The sequence below is a fragment of the Hyaena hyaena genome, unplaced genomic scaffold, assembly GCF_003009895.1.
Source record: "Hyaena hyaena isolate Hyena2069 unplaced genomic scaffold, ASM300989v1 scaffold_34, whole genome shotgun sequence".
NCBI classification, from domain to species: Eukaryota; Metazoa; Chordata; class Mammalia; order Carnivora; family Hyaenidae; genus Hyaena; species Hyaena hyaena.
Genome location: NW_024080665.1, coordinates 2,297,095 through 2,322,364, shown reverse-complemented (window position 1 = coordinate 2,322,364; position 25,270 = coordinate 2,297,095). Strand labels below are relative to the sequence as shown.

The window sequence follows — 25,270 nt, the reverse complement described above, 5'->3', positions numbered from 1 at the left end:
AACACATCTGTATGACTTATGGAGATTAAAAGGAACATTTTGCAATGGAAACCAGACAAATCCGAGCTAGATCATTACCTAGCTTTGTGGTCTTGAGCAAGTCACTAGCTAAATAAATAGCTCATTTACATGCTATGAGATTATGCTACTTTCTTTATAGGTTTCTTCTGTTTTGTGAGGATTAAAGATAAGGCAAATGTCATGCTTTTACAGATCAAACTTCTCAACAATAATATAAAACACGTAAGGACATGAATCAATATGTTCATAGTATCGATTAGGAAATCAAGTCAAAACTAAGATGGTCTGCTCCAAATTACATGGTTTCTAGAAGGGAAACCAGGACTTTAACACAGGTTTTCCCATTCCTATTTTATCACTCATATCATGTCCCAACTACTTGCTGTACGGGTTGTTGCAAAGGACAAAATAGGTAATAAATCAGTCTTAAATGTTAAAAGATCACAAATAACAACACTTTATCAGGAAATGGAGGAAGGTCCCAAACAAAACTTGTAATTCTGTCTTCTTGAATAACTTCTTCCCATATACATAATATGCTACCTTTGGGAATAATCTATAAAGCTATTTAATAGGCCTCAAAGCACTGCATAGGCTAGGGGAAAAGAACCCACTTTGCTAACAATAAAAAAAAAAATCTACCGAATTTCAAATAAGAGAAGTTCTTTTTTCTTGGCTTACTGCTAAAGAGATTAGGAAAATTAAAATACTTTAAAATATAGCAATTACTATGAATCATAGTCTATAATGTTTCTAATGTAACTTTTTCTTAGTTCAAAGAGGACAGAAATGACAGTATAAAAGTCGAGCCTGTGGTAGTGGCAATGTCACAAAATTAAATTTTCAAAGACTTTTCACATTACGAGACATATGACTTTCTACATAACAATAGAACAGATAAATGTTGGTTGTTCTTCTGCTCCCAACCACATACAAAAATTTCATAAAAATCAAACCAAAAGGATAGAGAGGTTATTTGTTATTTTTAACTATTTGTTATTCTTTTTTTTTTTTAATTTTTTTTTAATGTTTTATTTATTTCTAGGAGAGAGAGAGACAGCGTGAGCAGGGGAGGATCAAGGAGAGAGGGAGTCACAGACTGAAACAGGCTCCAGGCTCTGAGCTGGCAGTCAGCACAGAGCCCGACGCGGGGCTCGAAGCCACGAACCGCGAGATCATGACCTAAGCGAAAGTCGGACGCTTAACCGACTAAGCCACCCAGGCGCCCCAACTATTTGTTATTCTTAAACTATTTTCTTTTCAAATTCAAATATACAACTTTGAATATATTTCAAAATTCAAATATACAACTTTGAATATACAACTTGAAATATATTTCTTTTCAATTTCAAATATACAACTCAATTTTTTCCCCCATGATTAGAACTAAATATTCTCTTAAGTCTCCCATTAGAGAATCCGTCTCTAGGTACTTCCATTTGGGAAGAGGTAGAAGGTCCAAAAACCCTCTGCTAGGCAACCAACACTTCAAGATATTTGTTTTCCTCTGAAACATACCCATACATTATATACACCAAATCTTTAGATGTAAAAAGAACTAAAATACCTTGGAAGTCCTCAGAATTGGGCAACTTGACACCACATACAAAGTAATCCTTATGCTCATTCTGTGAATACAACCAAAGAATGAAATTAATTCTTTTTCTGTTTAAAGCAAAGAAACCCTAAGTTAAATCTCAGAGAATTCAGCAGGTCAGTGTTAAAATACTGTCCTAGACACAAAGTATTATCATAATTGTTGAAGCTGGATGATGAGTACATAATGATTCATTATACTATCATCTATATTTTCTATAATATAAACATTTAAAACATCATGTCCAAGCAAAAAGCCACGTAAAATTTTTTTTTACAACAAAAATATCTCCTCACCAATCCATAGTTTTAAATGAAGATTTTCAAATGGAATTAACAAGATTCTGTAAGCAACCCAAAATTCTATTAGCTTTCCTCTCAGAAAATGAGTCTTTTAAATTTCTTTTCATTACAAAGAAAATAAAACCATCAAATTTAGCAATTTGGCTCTTTAAAAAAGAATTCTCATCTTTCTAATTTTATTGAAGTTTTCCTTTTTACATTTACTCTAAAGAACTGGATTAAAAAACATAACCTCCTAACAGTCACCCCAGGAATTTCCTAAGTAGTACTAACAAATGCAAATTAATTACCAGGTATATTTTTTTTTTTTTTTACAAATAGTTTATTGTCAAATTAGTTTCTACATAACACTCAGTGCTCTTATTACCAGGTATATTTTTAAAGCAATACAAATGCATCTGCATGTATGTGTCAGAAATGTGGGGCCCTGGGGGGGCACATTCCATTAAGCATCTGACTCATGATTTCGGCTCAGGTCACAATCTCATGGTTAGTAGGATTGAGCCCTGTGTCAATGGCTGTGTGCCGATAGCATAGAGCTACTTGGGATTCTCTCTCTCCTTTTCTCTCTGCTCTACCCTGCCTCATGCTCTCAATCTCTCTCTCTCAAAATAAATAAATAAACATAAGAAAGAAAGAAAGAAAGAAAGAAAGAAAGAAAGAAAGAAAGAAAGAAAGAAAGAAAGAAAGAAAGAAAGAATTCTCAGTTGATAATCTGGCTCAGTAAAAAAGATCCTGAGGAAACCAGAAATTATTTGGCATTCTTTCAGAAGATGCATGCATTCCAACACCAAATTGATATAAAAAATCAAATGGTGGAACTGAATGCCAACTCATCTAAATCTATTTTTAAACTAGATATTAGCTTCTGAATGATTCACGACAAAGTATATGATTAAGACTAGAACAATGAATTTTTTCATTAAGAGGAAATTTCAATCAAAAACCATCTTAATTTTTTTTTCCAGAAAATTTGAAACTTACCAAATCAATAGGGTAAATGTAGGAAAGCTCAGACAGTAATTGCCTGCAACGAATTGTCAACTGAGCATTAGTCTTCAGAAAGAGTTCTCTGATAAGGAAAGATAAAAAGCATATTCGTTAAAAAAATGTTTTCATGCTTTCTAATATTTATCTCCACAAAACTGATGCAGAGGAAGATTAAATGGCCTGAAGTAGGCCCAGAAACTCAGAAGTAGAGTCAAGAATAATAGCTAACATGAATCCTGACCTATCTGTAAATAGTATAAAATCAAGATAACTGTATACTAAGGCCTACTGTGTGTGTCAGGCACCATGCTAAGAGACGGAAAGGGTACAAATAATCATTGACCGTGCACCTACCACTATATGCCAAGAGCTTCACAAATAGCTTTATTTAACTATTAGAATAATTCTATTAGGTTCATATTATTATACCCATTTTACAAACAAGGATACAAAATTTAGAGAGGCTCAGTAAGACGACCAAGGTCTCATTTAATCCAGCGCCAATCTGATTTCACCATAAAGAAAATGTCTTTATGGTGTTCTCTTTAAAAAGTATTCTATTTTTCACTCATAGCTACCTCAAAAAATAAGTTTCTGACATACTAGGAAAATAATACAATAAAAGGAACAAACAATAAGCTGTGGCATGAGATGATACAGCTCTTCTCCTGAACTAAAGAAATAAGACCATGAGATAAAATACCTATAGAATAGATTACCTGCTCAATTGTGCTAACGAATTAAAAAATAAAAAGAGAAATTCAGCAAAACTGCAGGTCAAAGTAGAATGTAAAGGTAGTAGTATAACACAAAGAGCATTAAAGACTTAAAGGGATCTAGTCCTGCTTTCCTGGTGAGCTGGTCAATATAACTTCCCAGAGCCTTGCCTTCCTATCTGCAAATTGAGAGGATTAGACCAGATGATCTCCACGGTTCTTTCCAGGTCTAACATTCTTGAATGCTCAACTGCTAAGGTTTCTTGAAGAAAAATGTAGGATGAGATGACTTTCCAGAAAAAGTGAGTAAACATGAGCAAAAGAACAGAGGTGGCATCAAATTAAGCATGTGCTGGAAAAAAATAAAGAGAAAAACTATTAGCACCTGTGAAATGAATGTTGTGGAGCAACTGAAATGAACTACAGTTGTATACCGTCAATCTGTTGAAGGTTATTTGAAAGTTAAGCAAAACAATCACCATGATTTCTTAAAAGGAGAAAAAATATGGTAAAAATAGTATTTTAAGAGGAGAGGTCTCATAAACAACATGGAGGATGAACTGGAAAAACGGAGAGACTGATGCTAGAAAGACAAACTAGGAGCTGTGGAGGTAATCCAAATGGACAAACACCAAGCACCAGTAAGTCTAAAGAAATGACCAAAGAAAAACCTTAAGCTATACTACATGTGGAAGACAGGAAGAGGAGTAGATTCAAACATTAAGTCATGGTGCTGTGCCCTTAAAAACTAGAAGAATAGTGACATCTGGGTGGCTCAGTCAGTTAAGCATCTGACTCCTGATTGCAGCTCAGGTCATGCATGATCTCACGGTTCATGAGTTCAAGCCCCATGTGGAGGATCCGTTCTGAAAGCACAGAACCTGTTTGGGATTCTCTCCCTCTCTTTCTCTCTGCTCCTCCCCTGCTCATGTTCTCTCTCTCTCTCTCTCTCTAAAAAATAAACATGCACTAGATAAGTAAAATATGCACTAGAAAATCAACGTTCACGTTTTTTATTATGACTATATGATAGGAGCTCTGGTAACTACTTTTAGCATGTATATGATGCTCAGTAGGTGCCTCATAAATATTTGTTGAATAAATGAATGTGGCACTGATGTGTGTGGAGTATAAATTAACATCAGCAGCTTTTAAAGAATGCTGCTTTTCTAAAGCCTATCCTCAAAGTAAGCTCAACACTCTGAACCATTATTCTCAGTGTTGCATTTACCTTTTCGCAGTACACTCCTTCCTCAGTTCATTCAGGGATTCCTTCTGGAGTTGAAGCTTGAGGTGCTCAGTTGAAAATGCACTTCCTAGAGAGAGATGAAGGGAGACAATTCCAGATATAACACTGCAGACAGAACTGCTCAATCACAACCAAACAGGCAGAGCCAATCCCCCAACTACGAGACAGCAATAGAGTTTGGAGGCAAAGTAAACTGGGGAGAGAGGTCTTCTGGGGGGATTAACTAGAAAAAACTTCTCTACTTGTTCAATTTTGACACAAGTCCATTCTCTGGCAGGAGTCAAAGAGTAAGAGTCTCTGCCTCCAGATTTCTGGATTGCTGACCAAGAAACGCTGATGAGATTTCAAAATTCACACAACTTCATTTTAAAAGGAAAGTGGCGGGGCGCCTGGGTGGCTCAGTCGGTTGAGCATCTGACTTCGGCTCAGGTCATGATCTCACAGATCATGGGTTCAAGCCCCGCATTGGGCTCTGTGCTGACAGCTCAGAGCCTGGAGCCTGCTTTGGTTCTGTGTCTCCTTCTCTCTCTGCCCTTCCCTTGCTCTCTTTCTCTCTCTTTCTCCTTCAAAAATAAATAAACTTTTAAAAATTAAATAATAAATAAATAAATAAAAGGAAAGTGGCCATGGCCTCTGGTGTTAATGCTTATTCACTAAAGGTCTATCGGCTGTAATACCCAGACCTCTCTGGAGGGGGACGCTTAGACTGGGGGAGGCTATGCACGTGTGAGAGTTGGGGGTATATGGGAAATCTCTGCAACTTCAGCTAAGTTCTGCTATGACTCTAAAAACTGCTCTAATAAATGACGTTTATTATTTTTTAAAGTGGTTAATTTCTTCTCACCCACAAATGCTATACATTTCTGAAAGTATAAAAAGTAGAAAAGGAAAAATTACCTGCATTTTGACTACTATAGTATAGTTCATAAATATAAGTAGTTTTAGCTACAATCAGTGTGCAGGAAATGTATATTCTGATTTTTCCATATTATGTCATAAGCATTTTTACATGTTGACAGATAGTCTAAGTTATAATGTTTAATGGCTGTGTAAAATTCAACTCCGTGGATGTGAATTATATGAATATTCCACATTTTAACTGATACCCCAAACCCCAATCCCATTACAGAACATTTAATTTCCTTTAAGTGTTTGCTTTAGCATTACGCAGAGATTAGTATTTGTGTTTATATGCCTGATTGTGTTATTTATATCAAGTTCTGGAACCTCCATTTCCATTTATGTGTTCATAAAATCCTTTTACATCTTCCTACTCTAAGAAATGAGAGCATCTTCTGTTCTTGACAATCCGGACGCGATAGCACCAGAAATACTGAAGCAGAGAAAAACAACCTTAGATCCAGACATACTAATCTCTAGATCTTACAAAGGGGTTTAGTTTCATGAACTACGATCCAACAGGAAAAGGGGCCTTCAACAATTCTGCACCTCTCCTGCAGGAAGGAGCATGCAGTGTACATTATCGAACATAATACAGTTTAGACCTTAGGACAAAATTCACCAACCAAAGTTATTTTATCAACATAGTTCTAAGTATCCTTTTCTTCTCTCACACCTGTACTTAAATGATCAATAGGTTGGTAACTTTCCCCCCCAAAATAGAACATAATCAAGGAACACCACTCATCTCCTTTAGTCCCAGTACAATTCCTACCGAAACCTTAATTCTCAATGATTACAGATGATATTCAGATTGACAACCTCCACCCCCCACCCCAGGTATGTGTTGAACCAAATATTTGAAAATTTCCAGATTTATTTATTAGTGATTTCTAGTTTATTTCTTTTAGTCAGAGACCATACTTTACATTATTCTGATTCTTTTTTTATTTGTTTTATGATAGCAACTATGGCCTAATGGAATGTTCCATGTGCACATGAAAATAAAAGGTATATTCTGATGGTGTGCAGTAGGGTGGTCTGTTGCTAATCAGGGCAAGTTAGTTAATAGCGTTAAGGTCTTTATCCTTACTGATTGTCTCTCCACTTGTTCTATGAATTACTGAGAGATGAGTGTTGCAGTTTCCAGTTTTAATTACAGATTTGGCTATTTATTCTTCCAATTTTATCAGCTTTTACTATAAATACACACACACACACACAGACTCATACAGATATATGTATCTGTGTGTGTGTGTGTGTGTATATATATACTATATATATATTAACATGTATATATACATACACACACACAAATAGTGAAGCTCTATTATGTTCATACATAGTTAGAATTGTCACATCTTTTTGTTGACCTCTCTACTATAATGTAAAAATCTGTCTTTATCACAGGTAATATTCACTGTTCTGAAATCTCCTTTTCTAATATAATGTAGCCACTCTGGCCTTCTTTTCATTTGTATCTGCATGGTGTACTATTTCCATTCTTTTACCTTCAATCAATCTATCTACCCTTATATTAAAAGTGGGTTTCTTACAGATAGCATTTAGTTAGGTTTTTTAAATGTAAATTAATCTGAACAATCCCCATTTTTTAAGTGAGGTATTTTGATTGCTTATACTTAGTATAATCACTGACATTTAGATTAAAATATACCATTTGGCTATTATTTCCTCTATATTCTACCTATTCTTTGTTCTTTTATCCCTCTTTTTTTATGCTTTTGGACTGAGTATTTTTTATAATTCTTTCTTCACTATTGGCTTAGTCTTATCTCCATTTAAAATTTGTAGTGGTTGCCCCAGAATTTACGGTGTATAACTTCAATAAATAAGTCTACCTTCAAATATTATTATACTACTTCATGTAGAGTATAAAATCCTGAAAATATTATACTCCCAATTCTTCCTTTCCCCACTCTTCAAATTCTTCACACATTTTACTTTATGACTATTATAAACCCCAAAACACTGCTATTTTTGCATTAGAAAATAAACTATCTTTTATAGTAGCTAAAAATATGGAAAAATGTCTTCATATATAATATTTTCAACCATTTCTAGAGCTCTCATTTTTTGTGTGTAGAGCCAAGTTTCTGTCTGGTATCATTTTCCTTCCACAGAAGAAATTCTTTTAACATTTCCTAAAATGTAGGACTGGTGGTAATGAACTGTCTTAGTTTTGTGTCAAAGAATCTCTTTGCATGCCAGTTTAGGTAATTTGTATTGATCTATATTCAAATTCGCTCATTCTTTTCTCAGTTGTGTCAAATCTACTGGAGAGTCTGTCAATGGCATTCTTCATCTCTCTTACCATGTTCTTTATTTATAGCTTTCCATTAGACTGTTTCTTAGAGTTTCCATCTCTCAGCTGAAATTTACCATCTATTCATGCTTGTTATCCACCTTTCTACAAAAGCCTGAAGCCCATTAATTATAGTTATTTTAAATTTTCTCTCTGATATTCCCAACATCTGAGTCATTGCTGAGTTTTTTCTTCTTTTGAGTTAACTTCTTTTCTTGACAACATTTTGTTGGTGTTGGTGGGAAGAGAAGGGATAACAATGCGTTTTTGCTTTGTTTTTGCTTTTCTTTGTTTCAAAAATGTTGATTGAATGCTCAGCATCATGTGCAACAGAGAGCATGGGACAACAGAGAAAGAAAAGGACATGCCTCTTCTACTGTTAATTTGGGGGCTGAGTCAATACAATCAGGAACGAAGCTGGGCTTGGGTTTTGTTGCTTCCATTTTGTTGCTACCTTCAGCGTGCCACATTCTTCAAATTTCCTCTAACTTCTCCTTTTTATTTTTTATTTATTTATTGAGAAACAGAGAGACAGAGCATGAGCATGGGAGGGGCAGATAGAGGGGGAGACACAGTATCCAAAGCAGGCTTCAGGCTCTGAGTTGTCAGCACAGAGCCTGATGCAGGGCTCAAACCCACAGCGGTGAGATCATGACCTGAGCTGAAGTCGGATGCTCAACCGAGTGAGCCACCCAGGCGCCCCTAACTTCTCCTTTTTAGAGTGGGGATTTGCTAGCTGTTTTTTCTCAATGAACTTGTTCCACCCTCAGATTTAGGGGAACAAGTTCTGCCCTATGAACCTGCACCTTAGTTAAGAGTGACTCACTATGCTCTTGCCGCTCCTCAAGTGGTACATGAAGGTGGCTTGTTATTCATGCTTTCTGTCCTGGTTGGGGAGGGGAGGAGAATTTCTCTCTTACCTTGTTTGAGCTAAGCAGTCGCTGTGCCCCTAGGTATCAGGGTAGGGCTTTCTCTCAGTGACACTTGACCTCCTAGGGGAGGAAGTTTCCAATAGTCCAGGGCCAACACTGTTTCTGCCCCACCCCCTATCATAAAGCTGTTTTCTTTTTCTTCTTTCAGTCCTTGACTTCTGTCCTAGGGGCTGTAGGGCTTGCAGCTCTTCCTCCCAAGGCTTAAAGCTTTTTTTTCTTAAAGAAGAGTTATACTTTCTAACAACAGCATCCACCCCCCACCCCACCAAGGGAGGCTTTCTACATTTTCTACCCTGTCTTCAATCTTTCTTGTAACTATCCAGTGTAGGTCCAGACAGAATAAACTGCAAGGAGGTGTGAACTGCCTTACAGCTGCTATAGTCTTATAATAGAGCACACGTAGTGGCCAGCAATTTGTTAAACATTGTAGTTGAATTATCTTACCTTCTTAGACAGTGGCCCAACTTCCTCCCATGCTCTGCCACTGGTGATTCAGTCCTCACACCCTGTCTCTTTTTGGACATGCCCATCTTTTCTTACACTATCAGACTACTTGGCTGCCCTGTAACCTTAATTCTCCAGATGCAAGAAAAGTTATGATTTTATACATTATTCAGATTTTCTCTTGTTGTTAGGGTAGATGTGAAGTTCTTTCTGCCTTTCTACATCCTCGGCAGAGGGTGGAAGTCAAATCTGATGATACTAATTTGATTTTTTTTTAAGTTTTTCTCTATTCTATGTATTTTCTGCTCCTTTGGGGTCAGCTATTTCATTCAACTTGGACTTGTTTATTCTGTTTTCCTCAAATATCTGATGACCCTTGGTTTTCCCTTCAAATCCCTAAATAAGTGATTGGAATGATTAGTACAGGCAACTAGCATACATTTCCTTTGAAGCTATAAAGATTTATTTATATGAAGGGCATTATTATTGACTGCCAGCTCAGTGTAAGCGGGTAGGTCCTGTTGACAGTTAGGCTTTTCTTCAGAGCATATATGCTATGCTGGGAGAAGGTAGTACCTTTACATTTAAACCACAACAACTATCAAGTAAGGAGAACTTTTCTTTGAGATTGGTTTACTCTAGGGCATTTCACTTCTAAGTAGAGCTGTCTTTCATGTTTTCCCTGTAGATCAATTGTAAAAGTCCACAGTCAGGCTCTGTTCCACCTTTCTATGCCAAACCCTTGTACCATGGAACCTAACCAGGTCAAGAATCCATTATGCTTAGAAAGCAGCTGGAGCAAGCATTACAGGAAGTTAGTCCAAATTCACAGAGAAGAGAAAATAGGTCAGGAGGCCCAGCTATCCTAATTATTGCTCCATCGCTCCTATTTCTGTACTTGGAAACTCTAAGTTGAGGTCTCTGAGAGCTGTACCAGACACTCTCACATCAGCCTTTTCCATGTGTGTTCCAGGTTGCAGTTTTTCTCTACTCTAGCTTTTGCATCAAAACAATCCGATCTATACACTGTGTCTTCAAGAACTGTGTCAAAATCTTCGCTATTCCAATGGTACCCTCTCTTACCTTTACTACCACCACTGTATCTTTACTATCGTATCAGTGGGTCATTGAGAAGGAGGGAAAGTAAATGAATGTGTTTAGTTTACCATATTCAAAAATTGTATTCTGGAATGTTTGTCCCTGTTCATTTATACATTAATGGTCCACTCTGTTAAGAAGATGGCCCCTGTGTTCAGCAAGAACTCAGGTCAGACACTTTAATTTTAATAACCAAATGTCAATGCTGTCTCCTATAAATCTAAAATGTAAAGAATATGAATCTTGCTTCCATCAACAAAACAAAACACAGACTCCTTGGGCTTTCTCACCAGAGAGTTTGGTCTCAGACTGGATAATGGCCAGCTCCTATCAAAATTACAGTTAAAACCAATAAACTGTCATTCTTCTGGGTTTTCTATATCATGTCAGATGACCAAAAAGCAATATACTTGAACTATTTTAGTTTCCTTCCCTGCAGAAATGCCTTTTTTGAACTGTGATTTATGATACTGCCCTTCTCAAGGGTTAATAGATATTTCTTGCTGTAACTTTTGCAAAATTGCAATGACTATATTTCATTATGATATTTAATACATTGCACATTCTTCCCAGAATTTAGTGCCAAAAAATTGTTTTCCCCCTAAAGAATGAATCTACTTCCTTATAACATGTAATGGGAAGCACTTGATTCCTTTCATAATTCTACACAATTGGCTTGATGGTTAACCATGTCTGAGCTAATTTTTGTGCTTCAATACCATAGGCAGATCATATGGGAAGCAGTGTACTATATTGGAAAGTCCATGTCCTTAGGAATCAGAAAGATTTGGGCTAAAATCCTGCCTGTGCTACTTTCAGGACTCTAAACAAGTCTCAACTTGAGTCTCATCTCTTAGTCTCAACTCTGAGTTTCATCTTTCTCATTTGTAAAATGGGGATAATTTCACTTTTGTTCAACATTTGCATTCTCTCAACCTGCCCCTATGAAGCTCTAAGTGGATAGAGAAATGTATATAGTCAGTCTGATTGATTTTGCTTTTTTTAAAAGTTTTTTTAACATTACTCATTTTTGGGGGAGAGAGAGAGAGAGAGAAAGAGAGTGAGCGAGTGAGCAGGGGAGGGTCAGAGAGAGAGGGAGACACAGAATCCAAAGCAGGCTCCAGGCTCTGCGCTGTCAGCACAGAGCCCAATGCAGGGCTCGATCTCATGGACCACGAGATCATGACCTGAGCTGAAGTCAGATGCTTAACTGACCTAGCCACCCAGGTGCCCCGATTTTGCTCTAAAAATATAAGAGCACAGAGCACAAACAGGCACACCGTCCATCAATCCTACTCCAGTTCCCTCATTAGTTTGCTTCCCACTCTTGGAGCTGAGTACTCCACACATTCCCCTCAATTGTCAAACCTCTTTTTACTAGAATATAATTGCCCCACCTTGTACTACCCTGAAAAAACCGGATCCCTTCACAGTCCTACCCACTATCTAATATGTAAACTCACCTGCCCCTGTGCCATTTTCTTAGCCTTCTCCTCCTGTTCAGTGGATAAGGCAAATAGCTTCATTTATATAAACTCTGAATTCCTTCTCATTCCAACCCATGTCACACTAGTCTCTTCCTAACAAATTACATTCCAGCCACAGTGGCCTCTTCTCTGTTTCACAGTCTAAGCCCTTTCTGTGTCCAGGCCTTTTCATTTGCTGTTCCCTCTGTTTTTCCAGCAATTCTTATCTTCAAGACTGAGCTCCTCAGGCAAACATTTTCTAAGCAATCTCTGTAAAAAATGGTCTCCCACAGTTATCTTATATCACCACAGCTTGTTTCTAGTACTTCTCACAACCTGATATTTATTTTACTTGCTGGTTTCTCGTTGACTGTCTTACCCACTAGGTAAGTACCCAAAATTGAAAGTCTTAATTAATTCTTCCTTTTTCTCTCTTTACCCCAGTATCTACTTTTCCTCCAGGATTTGTCTTTGTTTAATTATCTGGCCAGTTGTCAAAACTAGAAATTGGAAACCATCCTAAATCTTTCTCTCCCTCTCTCCTGCAACTCACCAAACCATTAACAGTAGAGTCTATCATCGAAATATTTCTTGAATCTATGTTCTCTCCTCCCTTTACATTCCCAGTCTGTTTCAATTTTAATCATGGATTGCTTATATTACTGTAATAACTCCCTAACAGTACTCTATCCCCAGCTCTTCAAAGAGAACTTTCTAAAACACATACCTAATCCCCATTCTGTACTGCAGTCATCAATACAGTCTTGTCTACTTTCTGTCTTTGAGAAATTCGCTTATTTCAGTACATCTCTAGACCTTTCCACAAAAGCTTCCTCTATGATTAGGTTATTCTTTACCTCTCCTGCCTGTCCTATGGACCATTACTTAAATGCATCCTTAGTTGTAGCTTTACTGGAATTTCCTGCAATTCTCTAATCTATTTCCATGCTTCTGTATAAACTGTTGCCTCTATCTGGAAAAGTCTTTCCTTCTCCCCCAAGCCATCAGGCATTTTTCTAGACTCGGCCCAAGTGTCACCTTCTTTACCTGGTGTTGATTTTCAGATACTCATCGTCTGTGCTCCTATAACACCTTCTCGATATCTCTGTTATATATTTATCACATCAGTCATTATGTTTCTAACATCTTACACAGTGCTGGGTACGTTGTCAGTGTTCCATAAATGATACGTAAAGGACTTGATGAAGGTGCACGTGCACACACACAAGCTTGATGTTCTTCCCATTTCCTTTACACGTCTTCTGATCTCTTCTCATTTCTGTGTTGAACTATCTAACTGTAAACATATTTTTTTTTTTTGTAAATGCCACTTTCAGTGCTTTTTGGAAGTGGAGAAAAAAATGATAACAAGATAAAATTAAATTCTGTCAGGTGGCTTATTTCTGCATATCTATACCTTCCATTGCAAGACGGAGATTAAAATATGATAGTTTATCTTTCCTACCATCAAGACATTACAGGAATAAATCATTACAAATGAAAAAACAGAATCATTCTGAAAAGAAAATCTGAGGTTTACTCAGCACCCACATTTGTTCCCCGCTCCGCTAAGCTGTCTGTTCTCACATGCTGCATACAATGTCAACAGTTAAAAGTAAAGAAACTTTAGCATAAACCCCAAGGAAAAACTGTCCTAAGTTCAGAAATTTTTGAAAGGCAGATATTAATAATTTTTAAGGAAGTCTGTTTAGGAATTTCTGTCAGATGGCTATAAAAAAATCAGAACACATACACAGGCTAATAAATTTCAATTCCGCCATCATTTCAAATAAACATATCTTGAATTATAAAATTTGTACAGTAATTTTTCAATTTGTGATCTTATGATATAAGAGAAGAAAATTGTTACATAATGCTTAACAATGTCTTTATAATTTCAAATAGAATTCTATGACCTTTTTGGGGCACCCGGGTGGCTCAGTGGGTTAAGCATCCAAATTCAACTCAGGTCATGATCTCATGATTTGGGAGTTCCAGCACCACATTGGGTTCTGTGCTGACAGTATGGAGCCTGCTTGGGATTCTCTCTCTCCCTCTCTCTCTGCCCCTACCCCACTTGCTCTCTCTGTCTTTAATGAATAAACAAACAAACTTAAAAAAAAATCTATGACTTTTTAATAGAAACTAAGGCACCACTTTAAACATACTGTGTGATGATTCTTTTATGAGAAAAGAACACAATAATTTACTGACCAAACAGAAGCTAATGAAATAGAACTAGATACATAGTTCATCTTACTCAAATTTATTACAAAATGACAATAAGGAATGATCATAATTGATGGGAACTTCATACAAAATATTTCTTATTTTGGCAATAAAGGATCAAAATTTTCTATTTACTGAAATTACCAAGAGGATTTTTTCCCCTTAAATCTAAGCAATGAAATCTGACATAGTTGACTTCTATATACGATGTCGTTAAAAGAATGTTGTTACTCTTGCTTACCAAAATGAAGTGAGGACCTTTAAATGGAAGTTCCCACCACATGGTTTTCCAGTTAACAAACAATATCTACAGACACGGTGGGGTCCCAGAATCTTTCTCTCTCTTTCTCTCTCTCTTTTTTCTATTTTTCATTGCTGAGAAATCTATTGCTAGCATCAAACTTTGAAAACTAAGATTCATAAAATAGTGAACAGATTTCCACCCTTTTTGCCAATCATATCCTTCTGAGATAACTAGAATTTTAGAGCTGTAAGAAATCTGGACTGTATAATTCAAAATTTTTTGTTTGTGAGGACAAACTGAGAGAATGGCAGGTCTTTAATTCAAATCTCTTAATTAAAATGCGACCAAATCAAAAACATCTTTGGGAAAAATTCACTTCACCCATAGGATAATTAAACAGAATCTAGCAGAACAAAGTTCTTCATCTAATAGTCCACAGGCCAATGGAAAACTCGCAAGCCATCAGTCAATTTATGTGACCATCAGACACATATTAGAGAAAGCAACGATATTTTGTTGGAAAATGGAAACAAGTGGTATTGGAAAGTGGAAACAAGACAGGTGTTGGAGTCAGAGATTCCTAAATTTGTATTTGCACCTGTTACTTATTTGTGAGAAATGTCTCTGAGCCCCAATTTTTCACATTTGGAAAAAGGGGGTAAAATAATTACCTCTTAGGACTATTTTAAGAATTAAATGATATATCATAAGTGAAATATTTGGCATGTTACAGGATTTCAATAACAGTTACGTGTTGGGGGCACCTGAGTGGCTCAGTCGGTTAAGTGTTCCACTCTAGAGTTCAGCTCAGGTCATGATCTCACAGTTTGTGAGTTTGAGCCCATCAGGCTCCATGCGTGGAGCCTACTTGGGTCTCTCTCTCTTTCTCTTTCTCTCTCTCTCTCCTACTCTCTGTCTCTCTCTCCCTCTCTCCCACTCTCTGCCCTTCCCCAGTTCATTTTCTCTCTTTCTTTCTCAAAGTAAATAAACTTTAAAAAACAGGTTAACTTCTGTATAGGATTTATGTAGGATTCGAATGAATGTATTTTGCAAGGTTGTAGATAATATGGAATAGAGACAAAAGCACAAAATTTAAAGACAAAAGGTCTGGGTCCACATCCCAGCTTTGCTCCTAACTATCTGTTCATACCTGCCCAAGCCACTTATCATCTCAGTAGCTCATATGTAAAATGAAGATAACAGTATGTGCCATATTTAGTTCTCAGGGATACGTCAAAGATTGAATACGATTATCTTTATGCAAGCACTTTCTAAAGTACTGCATATACATTACTGTTATCATCAAGAAAACTAACTGCATTAAAAAGTAGCTTCTTCCTGGCACGTCTGAGTGGCTCAGTTGGTTAAGTGTCCGACTTCAGCTTAGGCTGTGATCTCATGGTTCACAAGTTCAGGCCCTGTGTCAGGCTCTGTGATGACAGCTCAAAGCCTGGAGCCTGCTTTGGATTCTGTGTGTCCCTCGCCCGCTTGCACCCTGTCTCTCTCTCTCAATTAAATAAACATTAAAAAAATTATTTTTTAAGTACCTTCTTCCTACAAAGCTTAGGGAACTCAGCTTTTATAAAGTTAATATGACCCCCCAGGCACCACTGAAGAGTTCCTAGATTTTATCAACATTTATAAAATGTGTTTCGGTTATGCTAAACACATTTCCTTAAGGCCAATGTTTCATACCATTTTCTAAATCAAATTTCAAGCAAACTAAATTATATAGTGTTGCTTCTCAAAGACTTGGGGGTTGAGTTAGGGCAACAGATCCTGTAAACCAACATATAATTAATTAATAGGAAGGTTGTTTGGTTTGAGACACTAATGAGGGGAAATCTGTTTTATATTAACAGCATAAGTTAAACTACTAGTATCTGCCAACAATGGAAATGCATATATTAATAAACATTAATACTGAAAAGATCAGCTCATGGCCCAGCTGGAAGCTGCTATAGGAAAGTTGAGAACCACTGCCTTTGAGGTGTGGGAAGGGGAAACTCATAGGTGTGGAGTAATGAGGCCCCTCAGGGCACGTGGCCACTCAGCAAGTCAGTAGCATGGATAGAGATGATCTCTCTGCTTCTTCCCAGTAAATCATTCTGATGCAATAAATTTTTATAAACAAAAATATAAAATATATAATAGGCACCTGGTTTTTCCCAAATGTTTACAGAAATTCATCCCTGTGGCACTATTATGAGCTGCTACCCTTACTGTATACATGTGTAAAAAGATACAGAAGTTAACTCATTCCTTTATGATAATTGAGAAGAACCAGTAGCAAAGATTAAATATCATAGATTACTGACTTTGTATCCTAACTGAGCCCTTGGGCTGAGAACCAAGTGCCTGAATAAGTACCACATTCCAAAGAGAAGTTATAATAAGGAAGATGCCACTAGCAATACTCATATTAACAAATCACTTCACAAATGGCTAGCAAACATGCTCAAGCAGAGCTGCAAGCACAGGTGACAAGTACATTTTTACCCTTCATGTTACCAATACCAGTGACACACGTACATGTAAATATTTTAATTTGGCTCAAGAATCATTAAACAGTACATTCAATGTAGGTATATGAGACTATATAGTTCAACACAAATGTTCTTTCAACAGACAAGAAAAAGTGTGTTGTTGGTTACCTGGCACCATCACTATGAAGAACAGAGGCCCCAGTAGAACAAGGTCTGCTGATCTATAAATCTGGTTATCTATATCTAGCCAACCCTTCTTTCCAACCACTCCACTGCTGACCACCACAGTCTATGAGATACCCAATGGCATAAAAGCAGCACACTTTCTCCTGCTTATATTTGAGACCAAAGTGTCAATGTTAGATCCTAAAAATTCTAAGATTTCAATGACTCTAAGAGTTCAGAAAAATATTTATCTAAAATATGTATAAAAGGGAGAAAAGCTCCTGAAGTACAAAGTCGATGTTAAGGATTAATAATTCTGACCCATCCTGGCAAATATATAGTTAACTTTGAGTATTTCCACCCTTTCTTTCCATAATAAAATGGAGATATAAGAATGTGCTAACTCTAGGGCACCCGGGTGGTTCAGTTGGTTAAGCATACGATGTCGGCTCAGGTGATGATCTCACAGTTCTTGAGTTTGAGCCTTGCATTGGACCCTGTGCTAACAGCTCAGAGCCTGGAGCCTGCTTTTGATTCTGTGTCTCCCTCCCTCCCTCCCTCTCTCTCTCTCTCTGCCCCTCCTGTTTGCACTCTGTCTCTCAAACATGAACAAACATTAAAAATAAATAAATAAATAAAAAGAATGTGCTAATTCTGACTTGACTGTCAGAATTAAAACACTAGAACAGATACCCACAAAATCCTATAATCTTCTTTAGTTGTAGAGTTAGCCACTAGTAACTCTGAGCACAGGCTCCACTATAACTTGCTATGTGGCTTTGGGCAAATCACTTAACCTCTCTGACACTCAGTTTCCTCATCTATAAACTGGATAAAGAATATATTTATTATTAGAAGGATAATAATAATACCCTTAATTCATAAGACTATATGTAAAAACCAAATAAGATAAAGAAAACATGACACACTGCCTTGCAGTAATGACTGTTCTATAAACATAAGCAATTATCATACTCAGTCTTTTAAATGGGATAGAAATCGCTGTTTATAAATTCACCTGTTTAAAAGCTGATACCAGACTTCCTGGGAGTTCATTCTATCATTATAAGAAGAAAAACACACTTGGGAACATAATGAAAGAACTAGACCTCCCTATCTTTTTACCATGTGCTAGAATATTTATTCCATCATAGGTTTTACACATCATACCTCTGGTAAACTGTAGTATTACACAGTGAACAAGAGTTTTGGAATCGATAGATTTTAATCCTAACGTTACCTGCCATTAGCTGTGTGAACTTAAGTATTAATGTCTCTGACACTGACCTAGGGCTTCCTCAGTGTAAAATGTCAATAATCATAGTACTTACCTCATAGAGTTATTGTGGTGATTAAATAACATCATATCTTTATATTGTATGGTAACTAAAACATTGTGGCTGTTAGAAAAAGGCAAACACCCTGAGCCCCTCCTGAAACCCTATAGTCTTTTCATTTTAAAAATTGATGATCTTAAAAAAATATATAGGCAGATACATGCTATAGGTAGCCGGCAATTTGAGAATAATGAAAATTCCAAAGCACCATAAGAAATGTGCTTTTTCACAGAAGAGGAGACCTCTTAAAGCAGGTTGTGTCTGTACACAACTGACTATTTATTTGGAGTCACTCAACAGAGACTCCAAGGAAATGGACTTTGCTCACAATATCTCATGGCTTTAAGTGGCATTATCAGGTCAGACTCCCAGGTCTAAAGGCTGATATGCAAGCTGTGTCGGGAGTGCAGACAGGGTTAGCAATCACTGCCAAATAATGTATGGTGGGTTTTTTCCTACAGTGTTTTGCATGAGAGTATTGGTTTTCCCAAATGTATGTTAAGCTAGAAGCTACAGAAGTCTTTATCCTTTAGCAATGATGCCCATGACACTAGACTGATAACCATGAATATGACTCATTCAACAAATATTTATTCAATGCTTACTGCACCCCAGGCACTGTACCATGCCCCAAGAGTATGAGAGTATTTAACACGGCACTTGGGCAATGTCTTTCCTTGGAGATCTTACACTCTAAAAGAGAGGGGGAAAAAGTAAGAATTACAATGTTATAATGGGAGAATACAGGATGCACCGGAAACACACAGTAGTACATCTAACCAAGGGGGTAGAGGTAAGAGAGAAGAGAAAGGGAGCCAGTAAAATTTTCTTAGAGAAAGTAACATTTTGGTGTTTTTTGTGGTTTTGGTTTTTTTTTTTGTGGGTTTTTTTTTTTTTTTTTTTTTTTGGAGAGAGAGAGCATGTGCGTGCAAGAGCTGGGAAGAGGGCAGAGTGAGAGAAAATGTCAAGCACATTCACAACATGGGGCTCCATCCAAGCACACTGGGATCACAACCTGAGCCAAAATCAAGAGTCGGATGCACAACTGATTGAGCTACCCAAGAACCCCATTAACATTTAAACAAAGGCTTAAATACAAGCAAGACAGACTAAAGTATGTTTAAGAAACTAAAAGAAGATCTTTATAGCTGAAGCATTCAGATTGACATGGGTCAGAGGAGGCCTTTATAGGTCATGCTGAGTCAGGATGGGATACAGGAATTTGCACATATAATAAAAGTCAATCACTTTAAAACAATCAATTATATTTCTATATATCAGCAAAATGTAGAAAATAAAATTTAAACATATTTACAATAGTATCATAAAACATCAAAAAACTAACTTCAACGAATCATGGGAAATGTCCACGTATTAACAATTAGTTTATTTCAATGTTTTGTAAAGGAGACTTAACAAAGGCATATATACCATTTTCTTGGGTTGGAAGACTCAATATTATAAAGATGTCTATTATCAACAATTGTATTGATAAATATATTAACTGTAGTCCCAATCAAAATAGTAGCCAAATTTTCTTTTCTGTGCAGAAATCCATAAGAAAATGAGAAAGAACAAGATTAAGCCTGTTATTGGTCATGTTAATGGCCTCAGACTCTATTTATAGGAAGTATCCAGAATAGGCACATCCATAAAGACAAAAAAAGATTTCCATCCTTGCCAAGATGAAGAAAGGGGACCCTGAAAAAGAACAACTAAGTGGAAGAACTTTAACAGATAGTAAGACCAATTATAACCTGAGAGACGTTAAAACAGTGAGATAATGGCAAAAGAACAGACAAACAGATCAATGAATAGAGAGTCCCGTAACAGGCATGCAAGTACATGGCCACCAGTTTATGGCAAAAGTGAACCTTCAGTGCAAGGGAGACAGCTTTTCAATACATGGTACCGGGTCAATTGACTATCTGTATGAAAAAAATAATATTTGACTCCTATCTAACATCATACACAAAAAATCAAATCCTGATGGATCACAAATATAAATGTAAAAAGTAAAGTAGTAAAGTGTTTAAAAATACAGAATAACACCTTTACGACATTGAAATAGGCAAATACTTGCTAAACTGGACACAAAAAGTCTTAAATATAAAGGGAAAGACTGATAAAATGGAACTTCTGGTCATGTAAGGTATCATGGAGGAATAGACTAGCAAGCCACAGAACAGGAGAATACATTTTTAATATTTCAAACAAAGAACCCATATCCACAATGTATAAGAATTCCTCTTTAAAAAAAAAAAAGCAGGGGGAGAGGGGAAGACTTCAACAGGTATTTCACAAAGGAGTGTATCCCAGACAGCAGAAACATGAAATCATATTCAACCTCATTAGTTTCAGGGAAATCAAAATTAAGACTATGAGGAGACACAACAACATACCCACGAGAAAAGCTAAGATGCAAAAGCCAGAAAGTACCAAGTGCTGACAAGGATATAGGACAAGAGATCTGATACACTGCTGAGTAGAGAGGAGGTAAACTGGACCCAAGTGCTTAGATTTGGACACAATCTACTAAAGCTGAAGATAAGCATTATCTTAGACTATTCAATTCTGCACCTAAGATTATATCCCACAGAAATGCATAACCAGATCTTCATTCAGAAGCATGTACTGGAAAGTTCACGGAAACATTATCTAATAGTTCCAAACTAAAAATTACCAAAAGCCAAAAGCCAGAATAAAGACATACTTCTATTCACACAATGGAATACTATTAGCAGTAAGATGAACTAAGACTACATTACATGCAGGGTAGGATGAAACCTACAAAGTGTCGACCAGAAGCCAACACATGAAATGTACATATTACAGGATTCTACTTGCATACAGTTCAAAACGAGGCAAAACTAATTCTGGTATAATAAGTCAAGGTAGTGGGGAGTCTGGCTAGAGGTGTCCTGAATGGAAGGGAACATGAGAAAGCTCCTGAGACTCTGGGATCCTTATTATGCTCTGCTTCTCAGGGGAGATGCTGCTTATAGAAGTGTGTTCATTTTGAAATATAATGTACGTGTGTGTGTTTGTACACTTTTCTGTATGCATCAACTTCAAAATACTTCCAAAAACTTTTTAAAATTATATCAGCATATTTGTACAAAGATGGCTATCTGAGCCTGTGGAGAAGGAAGGAAGGACAACTACTGAATGTGGGGTCTGGCTGTTTGTATTGTGTTTTTACTCACCTTTGTCCTGTAATGCAATTTGTTGCTTATGCAGTAATGCCACCTCCCGTCCCAAAGCTTTCTTCTGTCTTTCCAGTTCATTTCGAAGCACCAAAATTTTTAATTGCAAGCACTCACTTTGTTTTCTCTAAATAATTAAAAAGCACAGGTAAATTTATGAATATAAAACTCATAACTATGAATCATTATACATTTACAGTGTTTCAAAATGAATAATGGTTCAAAGCACTTTAATATTCACCTAACTTACAGATCTCTGAGTAACTTTATTATTATCAGCACCTGCCAGGCTAATGAAAAAATAAAGATATATAGAATAAACCTAAAGTCTGGGGACAGTTCCTTCTAAGAACCCAAAAAACACTACAAAATTTCTCAGGCCTCTTTCCTGAAATCACAATATAATTAAGACAAAAATTATTTTTTTAGAGATAGAGTTCTCAAAAACCTAAGCATAGAGATACCCCAGGACTCAGCAATTCTACTCCTATGTATATACCCTAGAGAACTGAAAACATGGCCATACAAAAACCTGAACTGAATTTTCATAGCAGCTCTATTTATAATAGCCAAACAGTGGAATCAATCCAAATGTCCATCATCTGAAGAACAGAAACATTAAAATGTGGTCTATCTGTACAATGGAATATTATCTGGCAATAAAAGAAATGAAGTACTGATGAATGCTACAACCTGGATCACCCTTGAAAACATGCTAACTGAAAGAAGCCAGTTTACAAAGGCCACTGACTCCATTTACGTGAAATGTCTATATTAGGCAAATCCATAGAAACAAAAAGTAGATTTCCATCCCTGCCAGGCTGAACCAAGGTGCTCTAATATCCCACAGATTTCAGAAAAAGCCAGGTAAGGACCTGGGGTTTTTATCCCTTTCAGGCAGTAACCAACCATTCCCCCTATAGTTTCAGTGGATACCACAGAGGGAGCCTGGGCTTAGAGCAATAATGAGACAATCCTCTCCCTCCCTTCTGGGTTATATCAGAGGAGGCTTATTCGAGAGTGAGAATTTTCCTTACTACACAGTGCTAATGAGGTCACCCTGTCCAGCATATCAGTGGAGGCTACGTGGGGAACAATATCAAGGCACTCCTATACCTCTCAGCTAGGTTGGTAATCGTGGAGGCCTAGTGGAGAGCTGGAACTCCCATTCCTGGCCAAAAGTAAGGATGCTCCCTTCCCCTACACACCTGTCACTTAGATGTCAATGGAAGCTGTTTGAGGAACATGGACTTTTATACCCATCTGACAGTAATAAGATAGCATCTCTCCCTTCTCTACCAGAGAAAGATGTATCAGAAAAAGCCAGATACAGCAGATTTATGTAAGATCCAGACACTCATAACACCACACCCAAAATGTACAAGTTTTAATAAAAAAAATCATTCATCGTACCAAGAACCAGAAAGATGCCAAAGTAAATGAAAAAGGATAATTAATAGATGCCAGTACTGAGGAGACAGACATGTTACAATTATCTGACAAATATATGAGTGGCTATCATAAAAATGCTTCAGTAACAATTAAGAACATCTTTGAAACAAATGAAAACATAGAACATCTTGGCAAAGAAACAAAGTCTCAGTCAAGAAACTCAAGATATAAAGAGGAATCAAATGGAAATTTTAGAGGTGAAAATATCAGTGTAGTAAAAAGCTTCATAAATGAGCTCAACAGCAAAATGTAGGAGATAAAGGAACTTTAAGCTGAAAAACAGAGCAATACAAACTACCCAATTTAAACGAGAGACAGAAAATAGACTGTAAAAAAAAAAGATGAACAGAGTCTCAAGGGATCTGTGGAGCTATATCAAAAGACCTAATATTTGTATCATTGAGTACAGGGAGGAAAGGAGAAAGAGGGTAATAGTGAAAAAATACTCAAAGAAATAATGATGAAATCTTCCCAAATTAGGCAGAAGAAATACATGTGTAGATTAAAGAAGCTAATGAACCCCAAAGAGAATAAATTAAATGAAGAAAATTACAAAATAAATAAACCCAAAAGCTGGGTTTTTGAAAACGCCAATAACTTTGATAAAACTCTAGCCAGGCTCTGAGCTGGCTGTCAGCACAGAGTCCGACATGGGGCTCGAACCCACAAACTGAGATCATGACCTGAGCCAAAGTCAGATGCCCAACCAACTGAGCCACCCAGGCGCCCCAAGACAGAAATTATTAATATGAGGAGGGAAAGATGAGCCATCACAACTGATCTCATGGACATTAAAAGAATAAAGAATACTATAAACTCTATGGCTACATATTTGGTAACTTAGATGAAATGGACCAATTCCTTGAAAGATAATCTTCTAAAATTCACAGTAGGAGAAATAGATAATCTGAAAAGTCTTATATATATGTGAAATAATTAAATCAATAACTACTAAGCTTTTAAAATGGAAAGTAACAGACCCAGATGGTTTCACTGTCAAATTTTACCAAATGTATAAATAAATAATACTAAATTCTTTAAACTCTATTCCAAAATATTGAAGAACTTCCTAACTCCTTCTAGGTCAGCATCACCCAACACCAATATTAAACAAAGATTATAGATTGATCTCTCATTAGCACAAATGCAAAATCATCAACAAAACAGTAGCAAACTAAATTCAACAATATATAAGAAGAATTATATATCATAGCCAAATGGAATTTATTCTAGATATGAAAGGCAGGATCAATATCAGTAATCAACGAAATTCACCACATAAACCAGGCTAAAAAAGAAAAGTCATATAATCATATCAAGAGATGCTAAAAAAACATATGACAAAATTCAACACCCATTTATGACAAAAACTCTCAGCAAAATAAGAATAAAAGAAAACTTCCTCAACTTGGTAAAGAAAACTGCCAGGAAATCTACAGCTAATACCATACAGATCTTCTTCGACTTAAGATGGGGTTATGTCCCAATAAATTCATCATAAGTTTAAAATATTGTAAGTTGATATACATTTAATACAACTAACCTACTGAACATTACAGCTTAGCCTCGCCTACCTTAAATGTGCTCAAAACACTACACCTGGGCAAAATCATCTAACACAAAGCCTATTTCATAATAAAGTGTTAAATATCTTATGTAATTTATTGAATAGTGTACCGAATGGCTACATGGGTACAGAATGGTTAGAAGTGTATCAGTTGTTTACCCTCATGATCACATCGCTAAACGACAGGTGTGGTTTGTTTATTGCTGCTACCAGGCATCATAGCATCTATCCTATTGAGCCTAGGAAAGTGTCAAAATTCAAAAGCTGAACTATAGTTTATACTGAATGAGTATCACTTTTATACCATCATAAAGTCAAAAAATCTGACATCGGGGATTATCTATACCTAATGGTTGGAAATCAGGTGCTTCCTCCCTGCACTGGAGAACAAGGCAAGATGATCCCTTTCACTACTGTTTGAAACATGTACTAAAAGTCCTAGCTATGCAATAAGAAAAGGAAATAAAGCTATACAGACTGGGAAAAAAGAAATAAGATCATCTTTGTTTATAGATAATTTGATTGTTTATGGGAAAAATCTCAAAG

At 36.5% G+C, this 25,270-nt stretch overlaps 1 protein-coding gene across 1 annotated transcript in view; it reads right to left on the bottom strand.

Annotated features, from left to right (window-relative positions):
- Nucleotides 1–25,270, bottom strand: part of UVRAG (UV radiation resistance associated) — a 286,651-nt gene that overhangs the window by 125,983 nt on the left and 135,398 nt on the right. Inside the window, exons 8-11 of the mRNA XM_039228691.1 lie at nucleotides 21,706–21,832; nucleotides 4,858–4,942; nucleotides 2,905–2,992; nucleotides 1,589–1,649 (exon numbers count right to left, since the gene is read on the bottom strand). Of these exons, the coding sequence (XP_039084622.1) occupies nucleotides 1,589–1,649; nucleotides 2,905–2,992; nucleotides 4,858–4,942; nucleotides 21,706–21,832 (361 nt within the window). The remainder of the gene's footprint in view (nucleotides 1–1,588; nucleotides 1,650–2,904; nucleotides 2,993–4,857; nucleotides 4,943–21,705; nucleotides 21,833–25,270) is intronic.